This window comes from Hippoglossus hippoglossus, chromosome 9 (assembly GCF_009819705.1).
Source record: "Hippoglossus hippoglossus isolate fHipHip1 chromosome 9, fHipHip1.pri, whole genome shotgun sequence".
In the NCBI taxonomy this organism is placed as follows: Eukaryota; Metazoa; Chordata; class Actinopteri; order Pleuronectiformes; family Pleuronectidae; genus Hippoglossus; species Hippoglossus hippoglossus.
The window spans coordinates 12,403,461-12,431,234 of record NC_047159.1 but is presented as its reverse complement, the minus strand read 5'-3'; the positions used below and the strand labels follow the sequence as shown (position 1 = coordinate 12,431,234).

Sequence of the window (27,774 nt, the reverse complement as noted above, 5' to 3'; positions counted from 1 at the left end):
TTTTTATTTTAGACTTACATTTCAACCAAAGAAAAGAACGTAAAAGCTCCCCAGGGTCAAAAGAGAGCCAAAGTAAGAGGATTGTGGTTCTTTTATTGCTTTTGATTTTTCTGTAAAGAATGTGGGGATTTGTATTACTAATGAACAATATCAACTGATGACAGTAAGGGCCCTAAGGTTTGTTCAGCTATATTACCTGATCTTGAGACCCTGATTTGAAGAAGGTCCCTCTTCAAAAAACTATGTGTGACTTAATTATTACCTTATGTAATGTTTGTTTGTTTGTTTTTTGGCAGAATTACAAAAAACTACTCAACAGATTTCCATGTAATGTTGTGGAGGGTTGGTCCATGAGTCAAGGAACAACCCATTAAAACATTGTTTTTTCTACTTTCTCTAACGTTGGGAGACGGGGTGGTTTTCAACATTCTTGTATATTTCTCAGAAAATGAATTAAATAGGCATGTTTAGGGGACTTATATTTATGAGTGTGGGCAATTTGGTACAGAGCCAGGTAAAATGTGAGTGCCACTCTAGTTACATACTAGCTAATGGTTAGATCATTTTGCAGTGGGTGTAGATGTGCCAATATAGGAAAACAAAACAAAACTCATGTATAGTTTATGTATATGTAGATTTGAATATGCAACTGTGCATGTGTACTGTTCACAAGGGAACTGCCTATGGGAAGAATAAACCACAGGAAATGTAGGAATGAATCCTAAACAGTAAATCGGACTTTTATTTTGCAAGAGAAGACACTGTCAACTACTTCCTTCCCTGGGTCACGTGGCCTGGTCCTCGCTTGGATACGGGAAAGCGTCGCTCTGCTGGTCGCTACGGAGAGAGAGAGAAAGAGAGAGAGGGCGGAATGGTTGTGTTGTAGTGAAGGGGGAGACTTCCTCGTGCACTTTGCCACGCACAGGGCAACTTAGTGTCATGGCCGTCTACGGGGGCCGCTTCTCGGTCGTGTGGGCGACGACTCGACCGAGTTTGGACGCGTGTCCTCCCTCGACCAGTCGCTGCTAACGCACCGGCATGACGGACACAGATTAGTTAGCATGCTAGCGAGTTAGCCAGCCGTGCTCCGCATCACACACAGGGACCACAGGTAAGAAACCACCCCCCCTCCACAGTCAAGTGTGTAGACGAGGAGTCTTCAACCTGTATGCACCGTCAGTAACTCCGGGGAAAACCCGTGTTTGTTACACAATGTCCGCCGCTGCGGCTCATGGCAGGTGTTTGACTAATTCCCTGTGACGGTAACGATGCTGCTCTAATAGGATTGAAGTCCTCTGCTTCCTGTGGTTTGTTTGAGAACTTCCACCGGGCTGTCCGACGGGGGGAGGAGCTCCGCGGCGCGTGTGCGTGAGAGAGCGGTGTTTGCGTGGGAACGCGTGGTTTAATCACACCTCGCACTGGTCCGTCTTACGCAAGATATTTGGTCGTAAAACACTGCAGGTTCAGTCGCGTGTCCGATGTGTGTAGAGGAGGTTTAACTGTTAAGACTGTCACCATTACTGCCTGTGTTTATCTCTATTGGATTTGATAGTTTTAATTTCTCTAGTCTTGTATTTTCAGTTTTACTCTTGAACTTCTTCCTGACTGATTTTGACCTTTTATTATTCTTATGCTCTTGTGGTTTACTGTTTGTGTGCTACTGGATGCTTATATCTATCTATCTATCTATCTATCTATCTATCTATCTATCTCTCTTTGTTTCTCTCTCTCTCTCTCTCTCTCTCAAAAGTTAAAGTACAGGAAAGGTAATAATGAGAATATATTTGTATTGATTATTTTCAGGCATCATCACACACACACAACAAGTATAAACAATATAGACAGTGTAAACAAAGTTTAAACAGTCAGTTATATATTGTCTGAAAAGTCTCTGGCAGAAAGCAAATGCTTACATATGCCTGCCTATATCTTTCAAATTAAACTGCCCTCCAGTATCAAACAATGAAAAATCATTGGATTGAACTACCTCCAGAAATATACAAAAATAGAATTTAAAATTTAAATTGGAACTGTTAGATAATTTCAACCCAACAACAGAGACACGCCCCCCTTAAATCCCCTTTGTGTTTTTTTGTACAGTAATCTTAAAAAAATACCTCAGATCATATTTACTCTCACTTTGACTTTGCTCTGAGCATTATTTGCATTATTTTATAATATGCTAAGTCGTTACATTTTAGAGCATGGTAATTTAGAAACAATACATTTGTATGAGTATCCAGCCTCATTAATAATAGGTACGGCTCTTTTTTATTGTAGTAAGGCTATTGAATTTATAGCCGTTCACAAGGTCGACCCCATAATTCCAAACGTTGTGTAAGGAAGTACAATTGACCAGTACATTATATGCAAGGCCTTAGAATTTGGTATATCCCTTGATTTATACATGATTGCCTTTAACTTTGAGATTTATTCTTTAATATAATCAACATGTTTCTATGTTGTTTTGTTAACCAACAACTAATGAATCTGCACCAAAATAGTTGACAGCAAACAAGACACCTCACACTTTCAGGTAAAAGCTGTGATATTCCAAGTATTTCTGGTTTTATATACTAGCCCAAGTGTATTTCGGGGTAATGAGACACTTCATATTCACTCTATTGTTACTTTTTCTGTGGAAATTTGTATTTAATGTATGTATTGCTTTTGTTTGATGGAATTTAACTTACTGAGCTTTGGATCAAACTGTTCTGATTTCTTTAAGGTTGCAACAAGGCTCGAGTCATCGCCCAATATCAGCACCACTTACAACAGAGAATGATAAGACATTAATTTGCCTTTAAAACAGTGTGACTACAATTTCTATCCCAGTTTGATACTTTTTCTTTTCCTTGTGTCCGTGTATAAGTGTGGCTGTAGGTTCCTAGGCAGTCATGGGGAAACTACAGAGCAAGTTTCGCAAGCGGTCTGATATCTACAGGTGACTCATGTTTATTACGATATGTGTCCTTGTTTGAACTACATGACATTTATAACCAGGATTTCAATATATAGTTGGTTGAGAAAATAAAAAATAAAGTATCATTTAAGATGCCACTATGTTCACTGCATGTCCTCAATTTTTGGCTGGCAAAAAAATAATTGGGTTATTATTTAATCTAAAGCAGGACAGGTTTACCAGTCAGGGGTGAAACATTATGTGGCGATAATACAGAGATACTGTTTTCTTTCACCAGCATTAATAATGAAGAGGAGACATTTTATCAGAACATTATTTGAGTAAATACAAATTTCTTAAATGTCAATATAGGAACATATATATATTTCAGTTTTTTGTGTGCAGGGCATCTCAGGGGGAGAAGGCAGATAATACCTTTGACAGTCAGGTGGTGCAGTATGAACCTGCCCATCAAGGATCCATCAGCACTGTCACGAATCTCAGCCCAGAGCTGTGTGTTTCTGGCGGCAGTGATCAGGTAACGGGTGAACATATGTATTAGTAGCACATTGTTCAAAAGAAATTAGAATTTTAAATCACAGTGTTGATCAATGACTAGCCAATCATTTTATTCTGAGCTTTACAAAGTTTCAAGTGACTTTACAATGGTTTTTAAATAGTTACAGTTCAGTTAGATGCCTAATGCAAGAAAAGTACTGTTTTAGACGACATAAAACTTAAACTATGACAGGCCATTGTAGACAATAGCACATGTGAGTTTTGTGTCGTGAATTGCGGGGTTAAAAAAAAAAATCTTAACATGTTCTAATTAGTAAGTGTGCTTTGTTTGAGGTCATACATGCATGTGTGTCCGTCCCTGTAGGCTGTGGTGGTGTACGACTGGAAACAAGGCCGGATGTGTCAGTCCTTCCAGGGTCACAACCGAGAGGTTACTAAGGTAACGTCAATACTTTGTGTGCGCAAACAAAAGGTAAAGGTGTGATGCTGTACAGAGTGGTTACACCTCTACCGTACATGTACGTATCCTCAGGCCTCGTCTCCTCTTAATTCTTTCCTCCATCCATCGGGCAGGTGGTGTGTTATCCAGGAAGTACATGGATCTTTAGTGCCTCACGGGACAAAACTGTTCTGATGTGGGACCTAAACCAGGGGGATGAACCTATTCAGGAATTCTGTGGGCATGAGTTGGTGGTCAACGGACTAGCTATCAGCCCTGGTACACACACACACACACACACACACACACACACACACACACACACACACACACACACACACACACACACACACACACACATACTCACACTCACACTCACACACGTCTTTGTCTCGTAACACAGTACTATTAAAACCAGTTCATCTCAGTTCCTTGTTTTAAAGCTGGTTTGTGAACAGAAAACTCTCTGAGGACAGTTCATGAATATAAAACACAAAAAGCAGAACACAGACATCAACAGCACATTGCCTCTTGCAGAGAACCGAATAATTTGCAGACTTGGTTAAATATGCCAGTCATTGTAGCACCAAATAAAAAAAATTAAAATGCAGAAGCAAAACTCTAGGTGAAGTTTTGGATGAAAATTCCAAACATACAGAAACAGAAAGAAGACGTTTCACCAACAGACATCCTGGTTTCAGATTTACAGTAATTTGAGATGAAACAGAGACTTAAGTGCAGAAAGAATACTTCTAAACTAATGTATTAACCTGACACCTGTCATCTGGTATATAAGTAATGCAATGGCAGATCTATGATTTTTTCTAAATCAGGGGCCATAAAGGAATATAAACAGGCGGGTCCATTATATGTCCAACATCCATGCGCCATTCCTGATTCAATAAGGTTCACATTTATGTCATCCCCTGTTAACTGTTAGCTCTATAGCTTTGAACAAAGCATCATCATTGATTATATTTAGAAAATTGTGCCATGTGTACTAAGCTTAAACATTTTTAAATTTTAACAAATTGTCATATTTTTTGGGGGCACTTGGACTCTATCTTTATTCTTTCAGATGTTTTCTATGTGAAGAAAGCAGGCACCTCTGTTTGAAATTACAGATTTCCTGAGAATAGTTTTGATGGGAGTAAGAACATTTGTTTGAGTTGTTGAATGCAGTCGATGCTTTAATGTGATTGAACTGATCTGAGCATATGGAACTGTTTGTATTGTGGCTTGTAGAGGGGAGAAAGCTATGCACCGGCTCTCGTGACAACTGGATGTGCCTGTGGGACATAGAATCTGCAAAATGTGAACAGAGACACAACATCTCTCGAAACCTGGTGAGAACAATATCATGTGCTTTTGTGCACACAAATCTTTGTACTTGTTTGTTTCAATCATTCTGAATCACCCATAGCTGTGTACTTGAGCATGTAAGAAAAAGAATCAAATCAATAAGCCCAGCAATCTGACTTTTACTTTCCTTGTTCAAGCCCTGCAGGGTTGAATGCTTTCCACTTTCCTCTCTTTTCTGTCCAGGTGACTCATGTGTGTTGGGTGCCAGCCAGCTCCTCTGTAGTCCAGACTTCTGAGGATAAGACCATAAGGTACATAAGAAAGTTTTGATACAGCAGTTTGTAAAAGTTTGGGTCAGGTGTCTTGGTTAAGAGTGAGCAGAACGGCGAAAAAGGAAAAAAACTCACGACCTTACAGATGATGGGACTTCCATAAAACTTGTCATTTATTTAACTTAAACAAACTTCTACCTTACCATGCCCGATTGGACGGCTCCATCTTATCATGCATGAAGAAAACAGAAACATTACTCCCTGAGTTGTGGTGTGAGGATCTCTCCAATATGGGCTTCTCAACTAACGTAAAGAAAACAAATAGCAGTCTACTGATGTCTAATTTAGATAATTAATCCTGGTATGTAAAAGTAAATCCACCTTGTCTTTTTTTTATTTTATTTTCCTTGATACAGAAGCGAGTCCTTTAGCACCCTGATTGCACAAGCATTGCTGTTATACACACCATCTGTTGAGAAGTAGAAGACTCCGTGGGATAGGAATAGTTGCCAAAAGGCAGCGTGTTATCGAGATGACATCACTGAACCTAGTCAGCTCTTATTAAGTATTTTCCTTCACAAAGAGACATGAACAGCATAATTTAACAAACAACACCAAGTTTGACACAATCTAAAGGATAGGATCTAAAGGATATGCTGATATAAAGTTATATGTGGTGGGAACTCTGTGAATAAGATGAATTTAGGACTGCAACTGATTAAGCATCAATATTGCTGACATCATACATTAGTGATCGCACACACGCTCTCTTACACACAGTGAACCTACTGTTTGTTGGGAGAGCGGGTACGGACAGTCGTTACACTGGCAGTCCAAAATCTTTGTAATTAAGTTAGAGAGCTATATGTGACAGGTTGCAGTAGTAGGCTACAACTGTTATGGTGTCATGTATGAAGAGATTCAAAATGAACACTATAAGTTAACTTGATTACTATAATCAAATTATTTAAAAGTGTTTGTATAGGAATGATTCTGTCCAAAGCTTCTTGATCCATAAAAGTGATTGATCAGTGTAACCGTGATCCAATGACACTTCAGCAGAACCTGGTTGTGAGCGGATAGAAATATTGAATTCTGCTCTCCCACTATACTTAATTTGATGTCTGCGATGAAACAACTTGACTGTGTATGTGTGCAGGGTTTGGGACAGCCGTGCCTGGCAGGTGACCAATACTTTTCCAGCCAAGCAGTACATCCAGACCCACTGTGATGTGTCTCCCAACGGGTACTATCTGGTGTCCAGCAGCAACGGCTTTGGAGGGCAGGGCTGTGAAGCCACGGTGAGGCCACTGGAAGTGTTGGTGTGGTTCTTGGATGCATAAACATTTTGTTTGGCGTAAAAGCCTGGAGCTACTCAATCAACATCGGTTCTTTGGACTTGTGCAGATGGTCTCCCATAAGTTATGACTCCCATAACTTGTCGCTTGTCCCCCAGTTAGATCAGTTTCCTGCCTAATCTGTATCTTGTGGTAGCAGCAAGAAACAAGAGAGCCACACATGGCAAACAAGTTCATCTGGTACAAGAGCACCTGTTGGACTGACTACCAGTGGCTCTATAGAACGGTCCAGTCCACTTACAATGTAAAACCCATTAAAAATAGTTTAGAATATATGACTCACATTGTCATGTTTAAACATAATTTTTTCATCATTGTTTAGATTCACAGCAAGAATTCAGTTGAACATTGAATGCCCACTCTTCTGACTACTACATCATATTTTTCCTCATGTGGGAACCAAGGGATCGATTTTTATAATCTTCAATTTTATTATTATTTTATGGCAAGTATAATTTTGAATGTTTTTCAGTCCTATCTATATATATATTTGTGTATATTGATGAGATCTGATTTCAGGTAACTCACCTGTCCACTAAGTTGACCTTGTGAATGTATCCACGGTTATGTCGATTTTTTTTTTTTAACCTCTAACATGATGATTTGTTCTCAGTGGAGTTGTGTCTGTGTTATTAGCTCTGGGACCTGCGACAGCCTGGCTGTAAGGTTGTGGAGTACAGAGGACACCTCCAGACCACAGCCTCCTGTGTTTTTCTACCTATGCCTCCTGGTGGCACCGCTCAGGTAGTAACATCCTCCCATGACAGCTCCATCAAAATCTGGGATCAGAACACAGCAGGTAACAGCCACAAATGGATGAGAACATGTACAAACAGAGAGATGAATGCAAAGATACCTTTAGGCAAAGTTGCTGACACTGTTTGGTCTTTTTTACACTGACTCTCCTCCCACCCTCCTTCTCCCGTCTCTACTGTTCAGTTTGTTTAGGGACGTTGTCTATGGATGGTGCTGGTCCACTGGTTTCTCTGGCCCCAAGTGACTCCACCAATCTGCTGTGTGCCAGCTTCAGCAACGGCCTCAACCATATCCAGGTGGGCCAGGGGTCAAACCAGGCTCAGGGTTCTGCAGCAGGTTCAGGTGGAGCTGGTGGCCTCGACATTAAAGTCGTTGCACGTTTCTGAGAGTCCGGTAGAGCCTGGTGTGACTCGTAACCCTCACCTGTGACGTTTCAGTGACTCGGCAAGCAATAGAAGTGAATTTATTTTTTTAATATAATTTTACACACTGTATTTCTATAGACACGTTTGCTTTATTAGACTGCCATACAGCGAAGAATGACAGAAGAGATCATCAAGAACATGAGGGAATAAAAATGACATATAGAGGATGCACCTTTTGTCCAGCAGAGCCATGTGCATGTCCGTCACATGTTCTGTTGAGAGACTGTGAACTCCAGAGTCATCATGCTTGGACTGATGCCTTCATGGACCAAGTCAGAGGAACCAGGATTTACTCAGTTTATACACTACTACAGCTAGGGGGTGCTGAGAAGATGCTTCATTCACATGTATTCATTTTTATTGAGAGTTTCAGTTGAAAATTTGGCAGCAGGAGTATCAGCTGTGTGTTCGGGACTTCTACTGGGCCAAATAGAATTTCATACTAATAGTATAGATTTAGTTTTTTCCAATATCAGATTTAATAGGTGCTGTCAGAGTTACAGTCTTGTCTATCAAGTGGAAAGTTGTTTTTATCACCAACACATAGTAAAGAGGAACACGTCGATGTTATTGATTAGTTTGTGCTCTAGATTGAAGTCCAGTGTTAGGCCAAATGACTCCATATGACACAGGTCTGTATAAACATACTTTATTTTTAGGTAGATTTTACTCAATAATTTTTAGGATACAGATTCTAATATTTGTAAACTGAAGCTGCTGATAGTTGATGTGCTGGTATCCAACATGTATTTAAAATAGAAAATTACTATGCAATATACCATAGTGATTCCCTTTTTGATAAAACACAGTTTGAATAAACAAGTAAAGCTGCTCAATGTGTAAATAAAAAAACTGCAACCAGCAGTTATTGAAGATATTGTTTGACAAGGTCTTCTGTGCTATTAACAAAATGTATTGAACATGAATTCTGTCAGAATAAAAAATCCAGACCTAAATGGTTCAGTTAGAGAATGCTAATGCTAAAGCAGCCTTAAGTGAAAGAATTTGGCCAGTTCTATATGAAACTATAATTGTCAGGGCATGAGTGAAAAGACTCAGGCACTAGAGGTGTAACTTTAATACGGATTATTACAGATGTTAATCTAAAGGAAACATCTGGTTGAGTATCTACTGTGTATTGTTTTCTTTACATGTAGATGAGATATAGAAATAAAAACTCACAGATCAGAGGGAAATCTAAAGAGTTGTAATAGGAAAACTCTACTGTGATGTGTCGCTTGTGATGTCATATGGGGCGTAGGAGTCCACATTCAATGATTTATTATTTTTCTATAATGTAAGGAACTCTACTGGCTATAGGGGAACTGAGGGTGATCACACATTTCATTTTTGACAATCACAAATCATCACTAGCTGATTCCGTTGTATCTGTCGTCATTTGGTACATTATACTAAGCAATAAATAAGACGGGGAAACTTTAAGTTGTCTGTTCTTATCAGCACAGATCTTTAAGCTAGCGACAGCCTTATAGTTAATATGCCGTTAATATACAGTATCTGTACATATTTGTAAATTTATATAAATGCTTTATTTATCTGATTCAGTAAAAAAAGCTACAGGTAAATTACGCCGATCGGTCACAAGATTAGAAGGAAACCACTATCTTATCTCTGTGGCACCGGTCAAAGGTCAGCGTGTGTTTGGCAGTGAGTGAACAGTCACTTCATTGAGGTTGAGGTGTTTGAAGCAGGAAAACAAGCAGACATAACGATCAGAACAACTTTAATCAGGGTCAGATTGTGATGGCTGGACGAGTGGGTCAGATCTTCTCCACAACGGCAGGATTGTTGGGTGTGTTTACAGTGGTCAGTATCTACCGTATAGAATAACCAGTGAATCTGTGGCATGGGCACTCAAGGCCCCAGCAAAGGCAGACCCATGCAGTCCAGTTTCACAGAAGAGCACTAATTAGTGAAAGATTTGGGGGTTTTCTCTTCAAGTAAGAATTTGCTTTTATAACATAACCAGCATCAGATTTGAATGAACACAAAAGATCTTACATTGGTTTCAGTGGAACCCCTCTGACTCTGGTGTACTTATAATTGACTGATGCCACATTTGAATCATTTTCTACACCCATTCTTTGTTACGATATAAAAAAACATAGCCTCCATGTAGGGAAATCACATCTGCATGTAATTATTAATGAATCAGAAAGCAGAAGACTGTCATACTGTGGTGTTTAATTTATTCAAATCTGGACCTCGTTTTCCCTCTGCCACAAAAACAAACCACATACCCATCAACATGTTTTCATTAAGACTCACACACAAAGTAGACATCAGCAGGCAGAACAGTTTGGCGGTCGCCACATCACTGAAGTACAGAAATATTCAGATATTTTATAAAAAAAGAAGCTAAAAACGTTTTTTGAATAAATGAAAAAAAACATCTATCCTTGTCAAAACAAAATTGAAACGACAATTGCCTTAAATTAATGAAATATATATACAATATTGGCACAGCATGATATAAAAAGCTAAGTGGAATAAGTAGGATGCAGTACATTAAATTAACGGAAGTACAAGTCATTCAGAAGACCTTTTAAACAATAAATATATGAACATAGCATTCAGTCCAGAGCTGAGAGAAACTAATAGAAACATGTACTGGAATTTTTGTAAGTTGTAATACATGAGCTAGTGGCGACTTCAAGTATTCAGTGTTTCTTCCATGATGTTTGAACGGAGGGTTACAGCCTCAATCTTGAGCCTTTGGGGTGTTAACGAGCTGTTTTTGTCTCAAACCAATATTTTGTTGTGCTAGAAATAATTAAAACTGTGTGACAGAACTTTCTGGGTCTTTTTTTCTTCTTTTCTTAAACAGTTTCGATATTAACATCTCCAAATCCTGAATCTAATGAGATTCTGTACAAACTAAGGTTCAGTATTACATGATTGAAATCCCTGAACCCCTTTTTTAAAATCACCTGACTACACATGATTACATCTAATCGCTGAACACCTTCATAGTTCACAGATTCGGTCCTTTGTTAAACATACACAGGTCATTGGCTACAGACTGTTGGTGTAACCACACACTACAAAGTGACCAGGCTCCAGCCCCTTTCTCAGGTCAGGTTCTCCTCTTCAAAATAAGAGAGGAGGAACAAAAACTACATTCAGTTTACACATTTTAAAATGAGTCAACATGTTTGTGATCGTATAATAATCAGCTTGACTGATGATGGAATGAGAAGAATTCCGAGGGCTGACGGTCTTGTACATGTGAGTTTGGTCTGAACGGTACAAATGTTACAGGACAGGAAAATAAAGACTGAATAAAAAACAAACCCCTCTTGTATTTAACATCCGACTAATTCATCACATCACAAAAATCACATTTCCGGAGGGCTCTCTACCTAGGCAGTCACAACATTTACATCATGAAACATAACGTTATAGGCATCAAAACAGCATGCAATAAAATCCCAGATTACTTTGGCTAGTATGGAGATACCTGGGGTGGTTTACTGCAGGGGACAAACTGGACGTGTTTGTGTTATAATGAGAAAAACTACAAACAACTGATACACAGTAAGATAACATGCGTTCAAATGTTTCTCTATTTAAGAAAGAATCTTACTGGCAAGTAACCTTAATGCCACAGTGTAATGACAATATTTAAGAAAGAATCTTACTGGCAAGTAACCTTAATACCACAGTGTAATGACAATCAGAAGTTGGATTCAACACATGAAAAACCACATGTATGGTAATATCAGGATATGCTGAGAAAAAGCCAAAGCTCATGTCTGTACCTCGTTTTACAGCGATGCAACACCCTCCATCTCCCAAAAACTATGTTACCATTGCACCCTTACATCCTAATCCCACAGCACCTCACATATACTAATATTTAATAAAGTGTTTGTTAATCCGAGTGTCGAGATTATAAATACGTTTTTTCTTTCAAAAGTGGCGTCATGTGGCAACTGTAAGATCATCTTGCAACATCACTGACGCGTGTTCATCTCCAGTCCGTTTTTTCTCACGAGACACCGAACAACATTTGGTTTTTCTCCCACAGTTGCACAGCATTAGAGTCATTTGTATAAAAGCACATGTTTACAGAGTGCAGATTCTATACATTTATATAAAGTGTGCATGAGGGAGTAAGGATGACGATAATAAGAGATGGTGGATGGAGAGCAAAACAGTTTAAAAAACAGGGCAGTCTCATGAAAATGCAGGATGAGAAATATAAAAAATAACGGCAGATGTAATAGATTTATAAAAAGGCCCATCAAGCTAAAACGAAGGGCTACACGAACACACACCAGACGCATTGCTCAAGCAGTTTTTAACAATGATATACTGTGTAAATCAATCAGATCTAATCATTAAATTGTTAATTGGAGAAATTATCATATATGAGCGATATCATGATTTATATAGAACAAAGTACATTGCTTCTACAGCAGGGTCAAGTGGAGTTTTGCAATAGAAATTCTCTGGGGTTTTGCCCACATATCAAATACATTAGACCTTAATCTGTAATCAAGTTACGAAATTGATCCCGACTAAAAATCCAATCCTACAAGATGAATTTCATTTCAAGCCAGTGTGAAGAAACTCCAAATGACTTAAATACTTTTTTCTAGACAACTTCTATGGATAATCTGATTGTGGATTCACACATTAAATATAAAAAAAGCTATTTCCCTATTTAAATGTTAGAACTGCAGTACAGTAGATCTATGCCAGTACTGAAATGATGAATGAAACGCTCGACTTGGTCTTGACCCCAGATATAAATCAAACTTTACAATATCAGCGTGATGCAAAAACACAAGCATTGTTAAGATACCGAGACAGATTTGCAACCGTGTGAAAAAACTGTCACGTGACTCAATGAGACCAAGACATGATTTTAATAAACTTTGTCTCATTTCCAAATCTATGCGTTGGTTGAGTCCCTGAGATATTGCTGTCTGTCTGCATCTCTCCCAGTCTGATGGCCACTCTTTGATACAGTGCTTTTCCATTTCACAAGCTTGACACACACTTGCACGCGTAGGTCGTCCCATTCATACAAGAAAAGGAGGTCCTGATGTCAACTACTGTCACTACACAACTGAGACTTCATGAAACACACTAAATTTACATGATTCCAACAATTTATATGGAAATGGAATAAATAAATCTTACTGTGGACAACTATCCACCCCCTTGAGGATTTTAACACATCATAAATACAGGTTTTGTATCCGTCCTCTGCATCATACACCCAACCCCTCTCCTACTTCCGTACTTTCAAAAAGTGGGAAACATGTTTGTGGATGAACCTGTGTAAGAATTGTAAACTCCAGGTTATTCATGAGGATAAACAAACATACATAACATATGCTTATTCTCACACTTTGAAGTTACTTAAAAAGTAGCAGAGGTGTAGAATTAGGGCAGAAATGAGAAAAGCATGGACATTTCTCAGATAATCAATGAAGCTGACACCTTTGGAAGCTTCAAAAAGACCAAAAAGAAAACGTGTTTGTTTGATTTGAGTAAGATCCAGGTTACCTGTCCACACCTCTGAGGATGTTTTTGGCTTTTTGCAACTAAAATCATGCCTTTAAAATACGGTTTTAGTTTTGTCCCCCTTCTGACAATAGAGACGTAAATACCCAGAGGTTGTGTTGCTCGAGATGTCCGCAGGAAAACAGCATTCTGACATCAAACGCAACCATTATTACAATAAACCCTCCCTTCCCCCTCATCTCCCCCGCCACCTGAGTCTACTGATCCGCAGTGCGTTCCAGGCTGTCGATCACACGAGTCAGCCTGATGTTGAGGAGCCGGATCTGAGTGTCCAAGTGGTCAATCTTCTCTTCCAGTGACCCTGCGCCGCCCCCCCGACGCCAGTACGCTCCCACGGGCCCCGTCATGAAGTACACCGCCATGATGAAGCACAGCGGCAGCACGGCGCGCTCCGGGTCGCCCTCAAACTTCTGCAGGATGTAGAGGCAGGACAGGGCGAAGAGCGTGACGCGAGCTAGCCAGAAAAAGCGGCCGAACACGGCGTGCAGGAGGTAGAAGAAACCCCCCAGGAACATGGAGAGGAACCAGTAGGCCAGGAGCACGGCAGCCACCAGGAGCAGGGCGCGTGCCGGAGAGTTGGTGAGAGAAGTCGGGCTGAAGTAGTGGCTCAGGTTTGAAGCTGCAGAGGAAAGAGAGAGACGACAGGAAGTAAACACCAAGTTAATTAGTGAAAAAAACTTTTGTGAAAAATAACTTAGGAATAAATTTAACGCCTTACAGTCGATTCCCATCACATCCAGCAGATCTGACCAGATCTTCCAGATGGTGTCCAGAAAAGAGTCGACTCCATGGACAAACCGCTCCGTTGTTTTGGAGAAAAACTATAGAAAGAAAGAAATGAAGGATTAAGGCTATGATTGTATAATCATCCCGATAAAAGGTTACTCTAGATCTGTTGTATATACATTAGAATGATTTACAACCATGTCACAGAAACAAACCTAGTGAAAGCCAAAAGTAAGAGGACGGAACTTGAGATAATTATCGATATTGTTTTATCACCCAGCCCGACGATATAAACAACACTCTGTTCTCCTGTTTTTAAAACACAGCACTTTCTAGTTTCAGTCACTGTAGATCAAGCTCCTCTGTGCAGCCCACGGACTTCGTGGAGACTTTATATTCAATTCATGGAGCAGGAAACAAAGTCTCATCACGTGTGCAGCCAAAGATCAACTGTCACTTTGGTGTTTTTGGTTTGGCGGCAGGAAGTCACGTTAGATGTAACAACTTGAGGAAGTGCAGCCGAACCAATGAGATCACACATGGGCTCATGTTTGACTTTAACAGGAACTGATCTGGAATAAGCAGTTGATATGTTATGGTCTGGATCCATTGGGGCTACGTGTGTGAGGTGGCATCACTTGATAGACTGAGAACAATGAAAGGGAAGAGCCTCCTCCCTGATGCACATGGAAGTTAAACCTAATTCAACACCTCACATTCATGCTTCCGGTAACCTCGCGTCACCTGACACCCTCTGTAGCCGGATCAAAGATTGGATAACGGGCTAATTTTTCAAAATGGCATCCGTGAAATTGTACAGCCAGGCCCGGGCGCGCTGGTTTCCTGTTCAGCCCCCCAGTAAAGCCCCCCCCTCCCCGGGTACTCCTGGATCCCACCCTGCTGCTGCCCCCCCACCCCACCCCACCCCACCCCACCCCACACTGACCTTGTACAGCCCCCTGATGTTGTCCTCTCCGAACACGCTGCTCAGGGTCTGGTAGATGCCGTTCGCTGCCCGGCGGAAGCTGTTCTGGTTGCTGGTCCGACTCCGGGCCGCCTCGCCCGTGCCGCACAGCAGAGAGGCGGAGAGCACCAAGAACACAACGAGGAAGCGGAGTCCCTTCATGGCGCCGAGGAGCCGCGGGTGTCGAGCGAGGGGCTGGTGTGAAAGTGAGTCGGGTGGACGGAGGGTAACGCGGGGAGGAAGCTGCCTGAAGGTGGAGGACGACACGGACACTGGCTGTGATGGTGGAAGAGAGCCCGTGTTGACTTCACGGACACCGCGGAAAACTCCAACTCCAGTGTCCCCGTGTTGGCTCGTTGCTGTGACTGTGGATGAGATTGTGTTTGTTTGTTTGTTTGTTTGATTGTTTGTTTGAGTTCATTTACAAAAGGCCGATCAAACAGTTACACACATCAAACATGCCTCTGAAGCGCCGCTCTTAACAATGTAAACTGTGTAAATCAATCAGTTTACGGATATACTCATTAAAGGTTCAGTGTGTAGGATTTAGGTGAAAGGGATCTATCAGCAGAAATTGAATATAAAATAATTCTAGTTATGTTTTTTCACTAGTGTTTTTCATCTAAATTGTACAAATTGTTGTTTTCTTCACCCTAGAATGGGCCCTTTATATTTAAATACTTTATATTTACATCTGGAGTGGGTCCTCTCTACGGAGGCCGCCATGTTTTTTACAGTAGCCCAAACTGGACAAAGTAAACACCTTTGGAGTTTTTATGACAACTACCACAGGTTCTCTGTCATGTTTGGAATGGGAGGGTGAGGTGAGCGTTACTCAGCTGCAACATGCGACTTCACCACAAAATTCTACACACTGAACCTTTAAATGACTGATAGGAGAAGTGATCACAGACCTTAATGTGTAAACAAGTTAGGAAATTGATCCCATCTAAAAATTCCAATGTGACAAACGACATTTACCCTGCACTATATCAGAACAAGCATTGATCAATTGATCATGATTGGTGTTGTGGTTGATTTATTTGCAAAATATATGGAGTGATAATTAGTTTTGACTTGAAAGTGTACAGATTATTGCAAATACACGTTTACATTGTGGTATCATCAAAGTTTTTTTATATCCTCAAAGAAATTCTACATCCTATTCACACCTCTGCACTATTTAGAATTTCCGATTATCTTTGAATGCACCACTCCTCTTTGCATGGATTTCATGCAGGTGAGGCTCATGTGAAGCTCGCTGCTGCCCCCCACTGGTTAGTAGTTGGTAGTGTCCCTTTTCTCCCTGGTGTCACTCTTAGGAATTAACAACATTTTGTCAAATTGAATCAAATACCAATGTGCAGGAAGTTTAAATAAAGATGCTCCTCACTTTTTCTCCAAAGAGCCACTCGTTACCTGAGTTTATTCCACTGAGCTCTCATTAATCACAATTTAACAACCTTGTATAATAGTAGCAGGAGGAAGTAGGGAAGACATGTAAATAATGACAAGAGGAGATGAGAGTAAAGGCTGAATACGAAGAGTTGTTGTTGTTACAGAAACAAGCAAGTTACTGAAATCATTTAAACACAGGAACGTGAGGATCCAGAGGTTTATCTCAGTCAATCAGAATCAGGTTTTATTGCCAAGCAGGTTTACACATACAAGGAATTTGCTGTGGTGTAGTTGTGCAAGTATAAATGTTTAAAAATATACAAAATATAAAAATAGGAAACTAAATTTATGTATGAAAAATACCAGAAGCACCAGTGGAGGGATTGTGCAATACGTTGTAAGAACTCTTTTGGCCCAGTTTAGAAAAATATACAGTGAATGCATGGGTTGAGGAGCATCTGTCACATTACATACACCCACTAGATGGTAGGATTGGACTATGGCTGCACCTCAACAACTGTTAGAAAAGTGTTAGAATAGTCACTGGACGGATCCACTCAAAATAATATATATTAATTTAGATGCAGCAGCTAAGGCAGTAATGTGAATGTCCACACATACATTTGATATATATGTACATGCTATTAAACTATGAAGTAAAACATATGTGTGTGCGTGTTGTACTTTCCTAAATACATTTAAATTATTTGCATAGATGGTAATAACATATAATACCATATCAAATGTATTATGCGTATGTTGTGATACAAGTACAATATTGAATTATGACTATGTGTATGTATGTTATATACTTCTGCATATATGTAAAAATAACACATCACCTTCACTTGATGCAGTGTCACACACGTCACTTCCGTATGTGTGATGGCAGCTAACATGTAAAGGTGATACAGGTGATACAGGTTTTGAAAACGTCCCCTTATGAGACAGTAGGTGAGTGTGGTTGCCTAGTTACACTCTCTTCCTTCCTCCTGTGTTTTCTGTGCGCAACTATATCCGGTATCCAGGCAACGACGCACGCAGAGAGCAGACAGGAGAGCGAGTGAAGTGGAGGAATGTTTGTAAACATGTTTGTAAACTCTGGACCGACTCTAACATGTTTGTCACGTGGAGTTTAGTTCAGCTACATGTTGGTTTTAAAGACAGGAAGTTAAACATGTATGGACGAGCTCCCAGACTGACCTCCATGACACCAGGGGGCTCCTCGGCCACAGTCGGGCCCGGGTCGTACGATGTCGCCCGGAGTCCCAGAACATCAGGTAGGACACTAGAGTCTCATTCTATATGGACAAGTTCTGCTGCTTCTATATCTGAATATATGATCAAAAATAAACGTTACTAGCTGTATATTAAAGTTCTACACGAACTTTGTGAACACACTTGTATTAATTTATCTTTTTCTCCTTTTATATTTATCATGAAGGAGGTTACAAAGTTGAACATATTATACATATATAAATTAAAGGTATCTGTATATCTATGTATATAGATATACAGAATATGCGTGTGTATGTACATGTATGTACACACACATTGATATCCACACATACAATAGACAATTTTGATGATGTGGAAACATTTTAAACTATGAGGATCTATAAAACTTAATATTCTTAGCCTGTATATATGAATATATATATATACACAATTAGCTTACTTCAAGCTGTGTAACTCAATACATTCACCATGCAATCTATTTTCTCTGCTCATGTTCAATTGTTTTATTCTCATTTTAGGTCAGGTCAGGTCTTATTTTTCTTGTAACATTTATTCAAAAGTGCTTCATAAATAAAGTATTTTGTGTCATTTTGTGTTCCTTTCATTTTGTCCACCTGCTATAGTTCTAGGAAAAACAAACAAGCACATTAATATAGTTAAATAAACAAATGCAAATCCCAATATATATTTGTCACAACATATATCACATATTTGCTGTTCTTGCAAATGATAATAATACACATTTTATTTATATAGAGCTTTAAACAATGCTCAAAGACACTTTACATGGGTTCAAAAGCAGAAAAGGCAAATAATAGTAAATAACGAGAAATATGAAATACGCATCATTATTCACTCAACGGTGTCGTAGATGTCGGTTGTGAGTGAGGTTTCGTGCCTTTTCTGTATTGCAGATGGCTATGCTCCTTTCCTGTCCTTGACCAACAGACAATCAGCATTCAGCTCCACTGAGAAGGTGCCAGGACCCGGACAATATGACTCCTCACCCGTCAAGGTACCTGTAGGTTAGACACAACCCTTTTACATGCGAGTAAGTCAAGACCTGACCGTACCCAGGAGAGATGGAGTGGGTGGAGGTGGCGCTTGGTTGGACCAGAGGGTCATGAAAGCGGGAGCAGATTTGTCTGAAGTCATGAAATATTTATGCCACAGTGCTTTCAAGAAGTGCTGATAGATGGTGGTGTTGTAGGTTATTTCCTTTGACACTTTACAGCATAAAATACCCACTGAGAAGCTGCAAGCAAGGTTTTGTGAGGAAATTGTTTGCAGAAGAATTCATTTGACTTTCCAAAAGCCATCAGAAAGAAGTATACTTCTAATATTGCTAATAAAACATTAAAAATATCGATTTGTCTTTGTAGGAAGGCAGGAGATGAGAGCAAGGTGAAGATAATGTTTGCATACAGTTAACAAAATCGTTCTCTCAAATCCTCATCCTTGCAGCTAAATGTCCACGGTGGCCGAAGTCTTCAGAACCGCTCCAAGCGTTTTGAGGAGGAGGTGTCAGCGGTTCCCGGCCCCGGGGCCTACAATGTGCTGCCTGCCTCGGGGAACTCGCTCAGGGCTGTGCCGGCCGACGCAGGAAAGGCTGAGAAGCTTGGCAGAAAAATGGTAAGCACATGGGTTGGCATGAGCCGACAAGTTACTGACAATGATTTCTTCAAAAGATTTGCTTGTGTAGTTTATGATGCGAGTTCATCTACGTTAGCTTGTACGCAGTGTGTTTTCTGTGCATGAACTGAATGTGAGAAAGGGAGGCATGAAAAAGGATCAAAAAGTCGTTCAATGCAACAGCTAATAACTTTCATTTTCACACGTACAGCAGAATAAAGACATCTCTGCTCATCTGTTCCATTTGTCAAACAAAAGACTGGAGTAGCTGTCTAAACAGTTACATCTCTTCTGTCGCAGTTAAAGACATTGGCTGTAACTGCATCACATTCAGTAATATATACTTTAATCACGGTGAGCGGAACAAAGGGAAGTGACAATATGACAATGCTTCTTCTTAGTTTGTCCCAAATCGTGTCACATTGTGCAAAAAAGCTTTTCATACGCGCAGCATCATTTATTATGTATGACAGACTCCGCTTTAATTACAATGATGGAGATGATGAGCAGTGAAATATGAAGACGCCAGACAGAGGGAGAGTCTTGTAAAAATCTGTTGCTTGACTTTTTTCATTAAAGTGACAGTATTTTCGGTATCAGCAAGATTTGGAAAGACAGGGAAGTTGTTTCTGCTGCTCTAAATCTGCCTTGAAGCTCCAGGCACAGGCTGGTGCTCTCTCCAGTTCATTTTTCATAGGTGACAGTCGTCTCATTAGACTCACTATGCTGATTTTTTTACTCCTCAGAAGCAGTAACAGTAGCAGAGACAGGTCGCGTCCTATCCAGGGATGTTCTGGTTCTTACTCAGTGTCAGTGTGAGAACAGCAGCGTGTCCATTTTACTTCTGCTGATTGTAAAACTTTTGAAATCTCATCTCAACCTTTTTCTATTTGTTGTCCAGCAACAACAAAAAATGTAAATCCATTTTTCCGCCTGTATAACCTGAAAGATAACATCTGAGGTGGTTTGAGAGTTTTAAGACACAGCACCTAGAAACACACCAAGTGCTTTATCCTGTAGCTCCCCTCATAGCTTGCATGATAAATGAACATAGGAGAACAGTTGTTGAGATACAGATAAGCTCTGAGTTAACACTTTTGAAACCCGACCAAACATGAAAAAGTCTCTATTGAGATTATGCTCATTCTCTTCTCCCTTTATACCGGCTGCAAATATCTGAACTAGTGTAGAGATTGTCAGAATAATTCCTTGTCATCAGTGAATCCTCCTCAAACAGTTCTACAATACAATGTCACTTTTTTGTTGCTGTGTGCTGGAGAGTGAAGTTAGAAAACTTTGCGTTCATCCAACCTGGTTTATCTGTAATAAAATTGCTACTGTCGATGTTTTTCATGAAATCAAACAGCATTGTTGTCCCATTACTGTTCACATGTGTGGTTTATATAAGTTTGAATAATTTACTTCACTGCTGTTTGTTTTCATACATTCCACGTTGGCTATTTCAAGGTCTGTTTGACACAATCTTCATAATCGTGAAGCCGATAAGATGAATAGCTCGTGAGATATGCGTTCCACACACCACAGATAACACATATGCTCACACAGACACACACCTTACTCCCAGACATAGGACGTGAGTGGAGTAGCTACCATGTATTCTAACTGTGACGGCTTCACTGCAGCTCCCTCAGCAGACATTGTTCCTATTCCTACACTTCTACTCCTGTCCTTTCTTCTTTCTTTGTCCTTTCCCCCTTTTTTCTCTTTTATTTTATATCCTCTGTCTACCCTCGCTCCATCCTTCCCTCTCTGGCTCTGTCCTTCCCTCATTCTCACTCTAAATTGGCCCTAGGCAGTGCTCAGCTACTTTGTAAGCCAGGGCATCCTCTCCATCGCAGACCCTGACTTCTCTTCTCACTCCACATGTCTTCATCTTGCTTTTTCCCCCTCTCTCTGAGCAGTGGCTGCAGGCTAAAAGTCTGCGGCTGGTTCGTCAGTCAGATATTGCATCCATTCCTTCGCCGGGCCAGGCTTATGGCTACGAGGAGGATGCCCGGGGTGTGCTCCTCAAGCAACAGCCCCCTCCAAGGGATGCAACCCTGGGGCCAGCCTACTACAACCCATTACTGGTGAGGACACACACACACACACACACACACACACACACACACACACACACACACACACACACACACACACACACACATAGTTGCAGACCCCGGCTGAAGTTTGAATGTACATCAATCAGGGAATGTGAAGTGCTCATTTGTGCACGCTTGTGTGCTTTCATTAGTCTGTGCGAGTGTGTGTCTGAGTGTACTTACTCTGCCCGCGAGGCGAGGTCCATTAGTGTGAGGCAGATCTAATGCACCACTGAACCCCCACCTCACCTCATTCAGTTGGCCCAAAACCCATTTCCATAGCTAATGAAGGCAGCTCCACTTTAAAAAAAAGAAAAAGCCACAGCACACCAATGCCATTTCCATTTTACACGCCAACAAAGGGAGCCATTAGTAATTACTCTTCAAGCTGTATTACAATATTCACTTAAAATAATGCACACGCCTGCTGGTCTGCCTCTCAATTAAGCCATTTTTCATCTGTTAATGACCAGAGGAAGTCAACAGTGTCCTTGAGTGTTGGCCGAGGTTGTATCAACACACCGGCACAGCCACGGCGGCATGCTGTGATTTAGAGCTATCAGCAGGGCATCCATCCACAGCGCTTTCTTACCGTCTCAACTTCTGTTGCTCCCTCGCTTTGAAAGTTCACCCTCCGCTTCTGTCTGTCTCTATCCCCCTGTCTGACTCGCTGTAAACTCAAACACCACCAACCCCCTTCACGCACCACCCCACCCCGGGCTCCGACTGAGTTCAAAAGGGTGGAGAGGCGGAATTAAGTGGTTGTCTGAGGACGTAACTTCAAAGTGGCGGAGCCACCTTTTGAATGATAAGACATTAGACGGAAATCAAAAGGACATAACTTTGTGTTTTTTCTGGCTGGATGTTATTGAGAAACACAAAAAAACGTTTTAATCAGTTTTATCCTGTGACCTTAAACTTATGGTCAAAGTTTGTATCATCACCTCGACTGGAACTAACAACTTGGCCCTAGAGCCCGACTGATATTTATCCGTTAGCAGAAAATATCAGCCTTTTGGTGTTTATGTTTGCGGATATCCACCGATATGAAAACCTTTATTTTACAGAATAAACGATGCAGAGCAGATTTAGCATTTATGTTTGTAGTTTGTGTAAAACATATTAATTGTATTACTTCAAGTTCAATATATTTGCTTGTATTTTGTATTTTTAATTTCAGTCATTTGTAATAAAAGTTAAGAGTCAATGTGTAACAAAATTAGCCTCAATTACATTTCTTTGTCATAAGAGGATTCTTGACAAATGTTTTTGTTTTTTGGGTTGATTATATTTGTGTTGGTATTGACATCATCCCCCCAAAAAATCCATTACAATCATGCTCTACTTAGTAATACAGAAGTAGAGACAGGCTAATAACAGGAACACATATGATGGCTGGGAAAAATGTGAGTGCATAATAAAAGCACTTTGCAAAAATTAGACACAGTATCAACATGAGATGTATTATTTTGTTTGCTCAGATGGAAGTATTAGATTTGGCAGATTATCATAACACAGCTGGCCAGATGGTGATGTGGAACAGAGACGGTAAGTACAGAAGAAATGGCAAAAAAGATTTATATTGGCAGATTGTTGATCAATAGGCATTTTTACATCGTCTATATGAAAAATTCTGTACTAGACCGGCCACAGAAATCAGGTATCTTACACAGAATTTGGTTTGAAGTTGTCAGATGTAAACAGGAATGTGGGGAAGATGTTGTCCTCTCCAGAACCTCATTCAGATTCAGACCCATGCTGTGTTGTGTATCTGTTTGTGTAAATCAACACAAACACTTTCAGCCCACAGGATCCTCCACACACACACACACACACACACACACACACACACACACACACACACACACACACACACACACACACACACACACACACACACACAACCCTACCGAAAAACAAAACTTTTATATCCGCTCGAGGTTTTCATTCTAATTTGAATGATAAATAACCCATGATTCCATTTTTATCAAGGCTGAATTAATATGTTTGTACCCACTCGCTGTGCTTTTGTTTTTCCCTTTTAAAAGCTCTCCTTGACATAAATAGGCAATTTGCGGCTTTAAACTCAAAGCCAGCTGCGATACCATCACAGTGCTCGTCTGTGTGTCGGCACATCTGAACGTCCTAGTTTTCTATCCCCTGCATTGAAGGATCACGGGACAGAGCCTCAGATCTCGCCCTCCAGTCACTGTTGAAGTTGAGTTAAGAAGACAGACACCATATGGAGTCAGAAAGCTTTTGAGATTCCCTGCCAGTCGTCCCGGAACCTGCCTCGCAGGGCAGTCGGGTCAAGGAAAAAGTTAGAAAAGAGAAGAGTTTTTTTCCCAAGTCTGTCTGTCATTTGAATGCAGGAATGAGGAACAAGCAGTGGACTTCAGAGCCAAACGGAAAAGTAGAAGCACCCAATGAAAATTTCGTACTCGTCCTACTTATGTTTTAATGCCAGCTATAAAAATGATGTAATAACATTTCATTTTGGGTGAATTTAAATAACTCATTGCTCATAAACTGACAGCTAATACTTAAGTCTGGCCTTGAACAAATCCCAAATCTCCCACAGTTCTAAACTCCAGTGCCAGGTTTTCTTTATGTATCACACTTATGTATCACGACTACGTAATAGTCGTCATTGCTCGTGTGACACATTCTTTCAGCACATTTCATTTTTACCTCTCCTTGCTGTTTTGGCCACGTTACCAGCATGGCTCCGGGGGTGTGGTGTTGATGAGTCCAGTCATGATCCCCAGAGGCTGGAGCCAAAAGACTTTCCCTGCTTTTTCCTTGAAGTTGTCTGTTGTTATTTTAAAAACTACTATTTCCGTCAAATAGGAAAAGCTATGATCAGAGTCTAAAGATTTTGGTGATCCATTCACTCTAACTAAAACACTAATAGCTGGTCAATGTTTACTTAGTATCTTGATTTACAAGAAAACTTCGGGGATCCCCCAACTTATGAAACAAAAAATAAAATATATGTCGACAGCTGTTTGAAGAATTGCTCTGAATTGTATATAAGACACTCATGTCGCCCCCTCAGGCTGAGTTGTAATAGCTTTGGTTGTTATATTCATCCCACACAAATGGGCAGACACCAGATGACAACATGCAGAATGCAAATACACCACCATGACGTCAAATGCCATATTGTAATTAGCATACGGTGGTTCCTTAACAGTTTTAAACATCCTCGGTTTTGCATTTTGAACAGACATGCTGCAGCCGGCACCGGGATTTGACCCACTCTTGCTTTATTGTCGCACTCTGCAATATAGTTTTTAGAAACTCTCGTACACAGGGTCTCTAAAATGTTTTTTTGGCGAACAGCTGGCCAGCTCATTTCCAGATGCAGCTGCTCTCAGTTGTTAAGCAGCAGCTGGAGGCAGAAGGAAGCAGGCCAGTAAAACTCAGGAAGATAAGAAAGGACGGAGGGTCTCCCCTAGATCCCTGACATTTGGCTGAACTTCACATTTCATTTCAGCCCCAACTTCTCGAGACCCGACTGGAAGAGGAACCAGAAAAGTGTCTTATCCATCCATTTAATCATCTTGTAATTTCATTCTCTCCCTTCTTCTCGCATCTTCGTTCTCTCCGTCTTCATCTTCTACAGTCAGAGAAGAGCTCGGCACAGAAATATAAAGGATGCCACTTTGGCAGCATGACGGGGAAGAGAGGCGAGGTGACGGCGGAGGTGGGACCAGGTCCAGGACAATATTACCCAGAGATGTGAGCATCACACGTCATATTACAGTAGCATGTGAAAAATGTGTGTATCCTCATATGAGTCCTGGGATATGAATTGTATATTTAATTGAATGTAATGGACATGATAACAGGAATCATTGAAGAAAATGATTTTAAAGTCCGTCTTTATTCCCTTTCAGCAGCTAACATACTCTAGCTGGTGTTTCAACCTGGTCTCTTCTCCTTGTTACTCTATTCATTCCTTCTCTCTGTTCTCCTTCCTTCTTATCCTCTACTTCCATCTGCCTTTTTTTTCTTCCTGTTTACTTTTCCATCAAATCTCTCTCTCTCTCTCTCTCTCTCACTCCCTCACTCCCTCTCTCCCTGTTTCTGCTCCATGATTTTCTAAACACTCTTCTTTGTCCCCTTTATATATTTTTTGTATCTCTCCAACTTGTTTGTCTGTATCGTCTTTTCTCAGACATTGTCACTGTGTCTCTCAGAGTCCCAGAAACACAATATGAAAATATGAACCTTCAAAAGGAACAGAAAGGCAGAGCTGAGCTTAACATCCCTCGCTACCACGAGCTGGTGCCCAAGCAAGAGGAAAAGAAGGTGAGAGTGAGTTTGTATTCATGTGGTGCTGGGTTTGGAGAAATGATACGTCTAAGAGATAAAAGCTTGGAGTGGGGTCAGTGTCAGTCTCTGGCCCCCTGTGTGTTTGTGGGGTGAGCTGTATGTAATGTGCTGACATGTGACCACTGTGACCACAAGAGGCAAATAAACCTGCAGTAACTGATTTTTTTTTTTGCACTTGAGGGCAGCACAACAAGTTCTAAACATGGCCCATTATCAGCCTATAATGTTGATATGGTTAATGTGTGTTAGCAAAAATCGAGCAGACGCAGAACCTTTTACCTCTGTTTTAGGGCTCAACCAACTCTTGAGGGAAAACAAGTTTCTCTTTAGTGGCTTAATGCTCCCTTTATTCATCAGGCGGTTGTTGGTGTTTGGTTGGTTTGTGTACAGCTGGTTTGTCAGAGTTGTAAAACCAAAACAATAAGCCGAAAGACTTAAAGGTTCAGTGTGTAGAATTTAGTGACCTCTAGTGGTGAGGTTGCATATTGCAGCTGAATACCCCTCACCTCACCCTCCCCTTCCAAACATGAAGGAGAACCTGTGGTAGACCCAGTTCAGGCCACTGTAAAAAGGAGGCAGGACATGACGTATACATTCGGATGCGGACATCACGTGTTTTTGTTTACAGCACAACAGCATTGGCACCAGGTTGTATCACCAAAGGCTCCTGAATCTGGTTGTTTTTCAAAGTCTGCATCCACCATGTGTGTGGCTCCTCTCTTATTCATTCGGAGATATTTCTATTCTTTTAGTTTTTTTGTGACCATACCCACTCACTCGCTGTGAGTAAAAGTAAAAAGGTAAAAAGTCCGAGCAACTGACATAGACATCTGCGTTCTCACGTACAGCCCCTCAGGAAACTTTCAGGAAAATGTCCACTGTTCAATGCATGTCTAAAAAAAGCTATATTGTCATTAGATCAATTGTTAAAATAAAATGCATAGCTTTGAATAGTAGCACAAATAAACACAATACTGGTCATCCCAATAACGGCCATAGCAGAAATTCCCCTGAGGCTATACAATTGAGAAAATCTGCATTTTGGTAAATATGAGTTAAACCTATTAGATACACAATAATGTTTGTTCTTCCAAATCTTGCTTTAATACACATCATGAAACACAGCATTGATCAGTGTGTGTTCACGTTAATGACATTTATTTGGACAACCCACCTGAAACTGTTTCCTCATGTTTGTTTGTAACGGCTCATTTCATGAGTCAAAGTGACAGGCAGCTCAGCCAAGAGGATTCTACCTACTGTTTTAACCACCCACTAAATAATAGCTGCTGAGAGAGGCAGGACACTTTGAGAACACACTTTTATTTTGGAGATGCTGGGTTTTGCATTGTAAGAGCAGCAATTAAATTATCAACCAGTGGGGGAGACTGAGTCATAGAAATTATCTCCCAGAGAAAAGCTTATATAGTCTGTTGTAAAAACAGACCATTACAGATAATGGTACTTTATTGTGTCTTTTGTATGTAATACTTAAATTAAAGTACACGGAAAGCCATCATCACAACATAATCAATAATAGATTGCTTAGACGACTTACACCCATACAGTTATTTCAACACCAGTTTTTTCATATTATATAATGTTGTTGTAATTACACCAAAACGTTCTCAATTATATTTTGATGCCCCGACGTGTTTCAGTAACTTCAGGCAATAGGACCAACCACTGGATATTTGTATGCATTTAAACTGCTCGTCCCCACTTCACTGCTCTTTGACTCAGACTGATTCTCTACACAATAGGATTTGAAAGCTCCAAATTGAGAATGAGTCATAATGTGATGTTTCTTTGGCTTCGTTCTGGATTCATTCAAGTGGTT

General features: G+C 40.4%; 3 protein-coding genes across 8 annotated transcripts in view; 2 read left to right on the top strand and 1 right to left on the bottom strand.

Annotated features, from left to right (window-relative positions):
- Positions 1 to 827: 827 nt before the first annotated feature.
- Positions 828 to 8,855, top strand: wdr31 (WD repeat domain 31). Of its 2 annotated transcripts, none has more exons than XM_034596445.1 (10): positions 828 to 1,111; positions 2,873 to 2,944; positions 3,308 to 3,440; positions 3,786 to 3,860; positions 3,995 to 4,139; positions 5,106 to 5,206; positions 5,406 to 5,473; positions 6,594 to 6,735; positions 7,429 to 7,591; positions 7,732 to 8,855. In XM_034596445.1, the coding sequence occupies exons 2-10, from the start codon at positions 2,898 to 2,900 to the stop codon at positions 7,932 to 7,934; spliced, it is 1,077 nt and encodes a 358-aa protein (XP_034452336.1). In that variant the 5' UTR covers positions 828 to 1,111; positions 2,873 to 2,897; the 3' UTR covers positions 7,935 to 8,855. The 2 variants fall into 2 exon arrangements, with proteins under 2 accessions (XP_034452336.1, XP_034452337.1); XM_034596446.1 differs by having other exon boundaries at positions 2,870 to 2,944.
- Positions 8,856 to 10,806: 1,951 nt separating this feature from the next.
- Positions 10,807 to 15,584, bottom strand: bri3bp (bri3 binding protein). Of its 2 annotated transcripts, XR_004615028.1 has the most exons (4): positions 15,205 to 15,584; positions 14,251 to 14,353; positions 11,647 to 14,151; positions 10,807 to 11,591 (listed from the first exon to the last, which is right to left on the bottom strand). XR_004615028.1 is itself a non-coding variant. In XM_034596448.1 (3 exons), the coding sequence occupies exons 1-3, from the start codon at positions 15,382 to 15,384 to the stop codon at positions 13,730 to 13,732; spliced, it is 705 nt and encodes a 234-aa protein (XP_034452339.1). In that variant the 5' UTR covers positions 15,385 to 15,584; the 3' UTR covers positions 10,807 to 13,729. The 2 variants fall into 2 exon arrangements, 1 of the variants encoding a protein (XP_034452339.1); XM_034596448.1 differs by having other exon boundaries at positions 10,807 to 14,151.
- Positions 15,585 to 17,514: 1,930 nt separating this feature from the next.
- The window catches only part of stpg2 (sperm-tail PG-rich repeat containing 2), a 129,070-nt gene continuing 118,810 nt past the window's right edge, over positions 17,515 to 27,774 (top strand). For all 4 annotated transcript variants that reach the window (XM_034596442.1, XM_034596441.1, XM_034596440.1 and 1 more), the window contains exons 1-6: positions 17,515 to 17,900; positions 18,774 to 18,874; positions 19,324 to 19,491; positions 21,414 to 21,581; positions 25,222 to 25,337; positions 25,799 to 25,910. In XM_034596442.1, the coding sequence (XP_034452333.1) occupies positions 17,738 to 17,900; positions 18,774 to 18,874; positions 19,324 to 19,491; positions 21,414 to 21,581; positions 25,222 to 25,337; positions 25,799 to 25,910 (828 nt within the window). In that variant the 5' untranslated portion in view covers positions 17,515 to 17,737. The remainder of the gene's footprint in view (positions 17,901 to 18,773; positions 18,875 to 19,323; positions 19,492 to 21,413; positions 21,582 to 25,221; positions 25,338 to 25,798; positions 25,911 to 27,774) is intronic.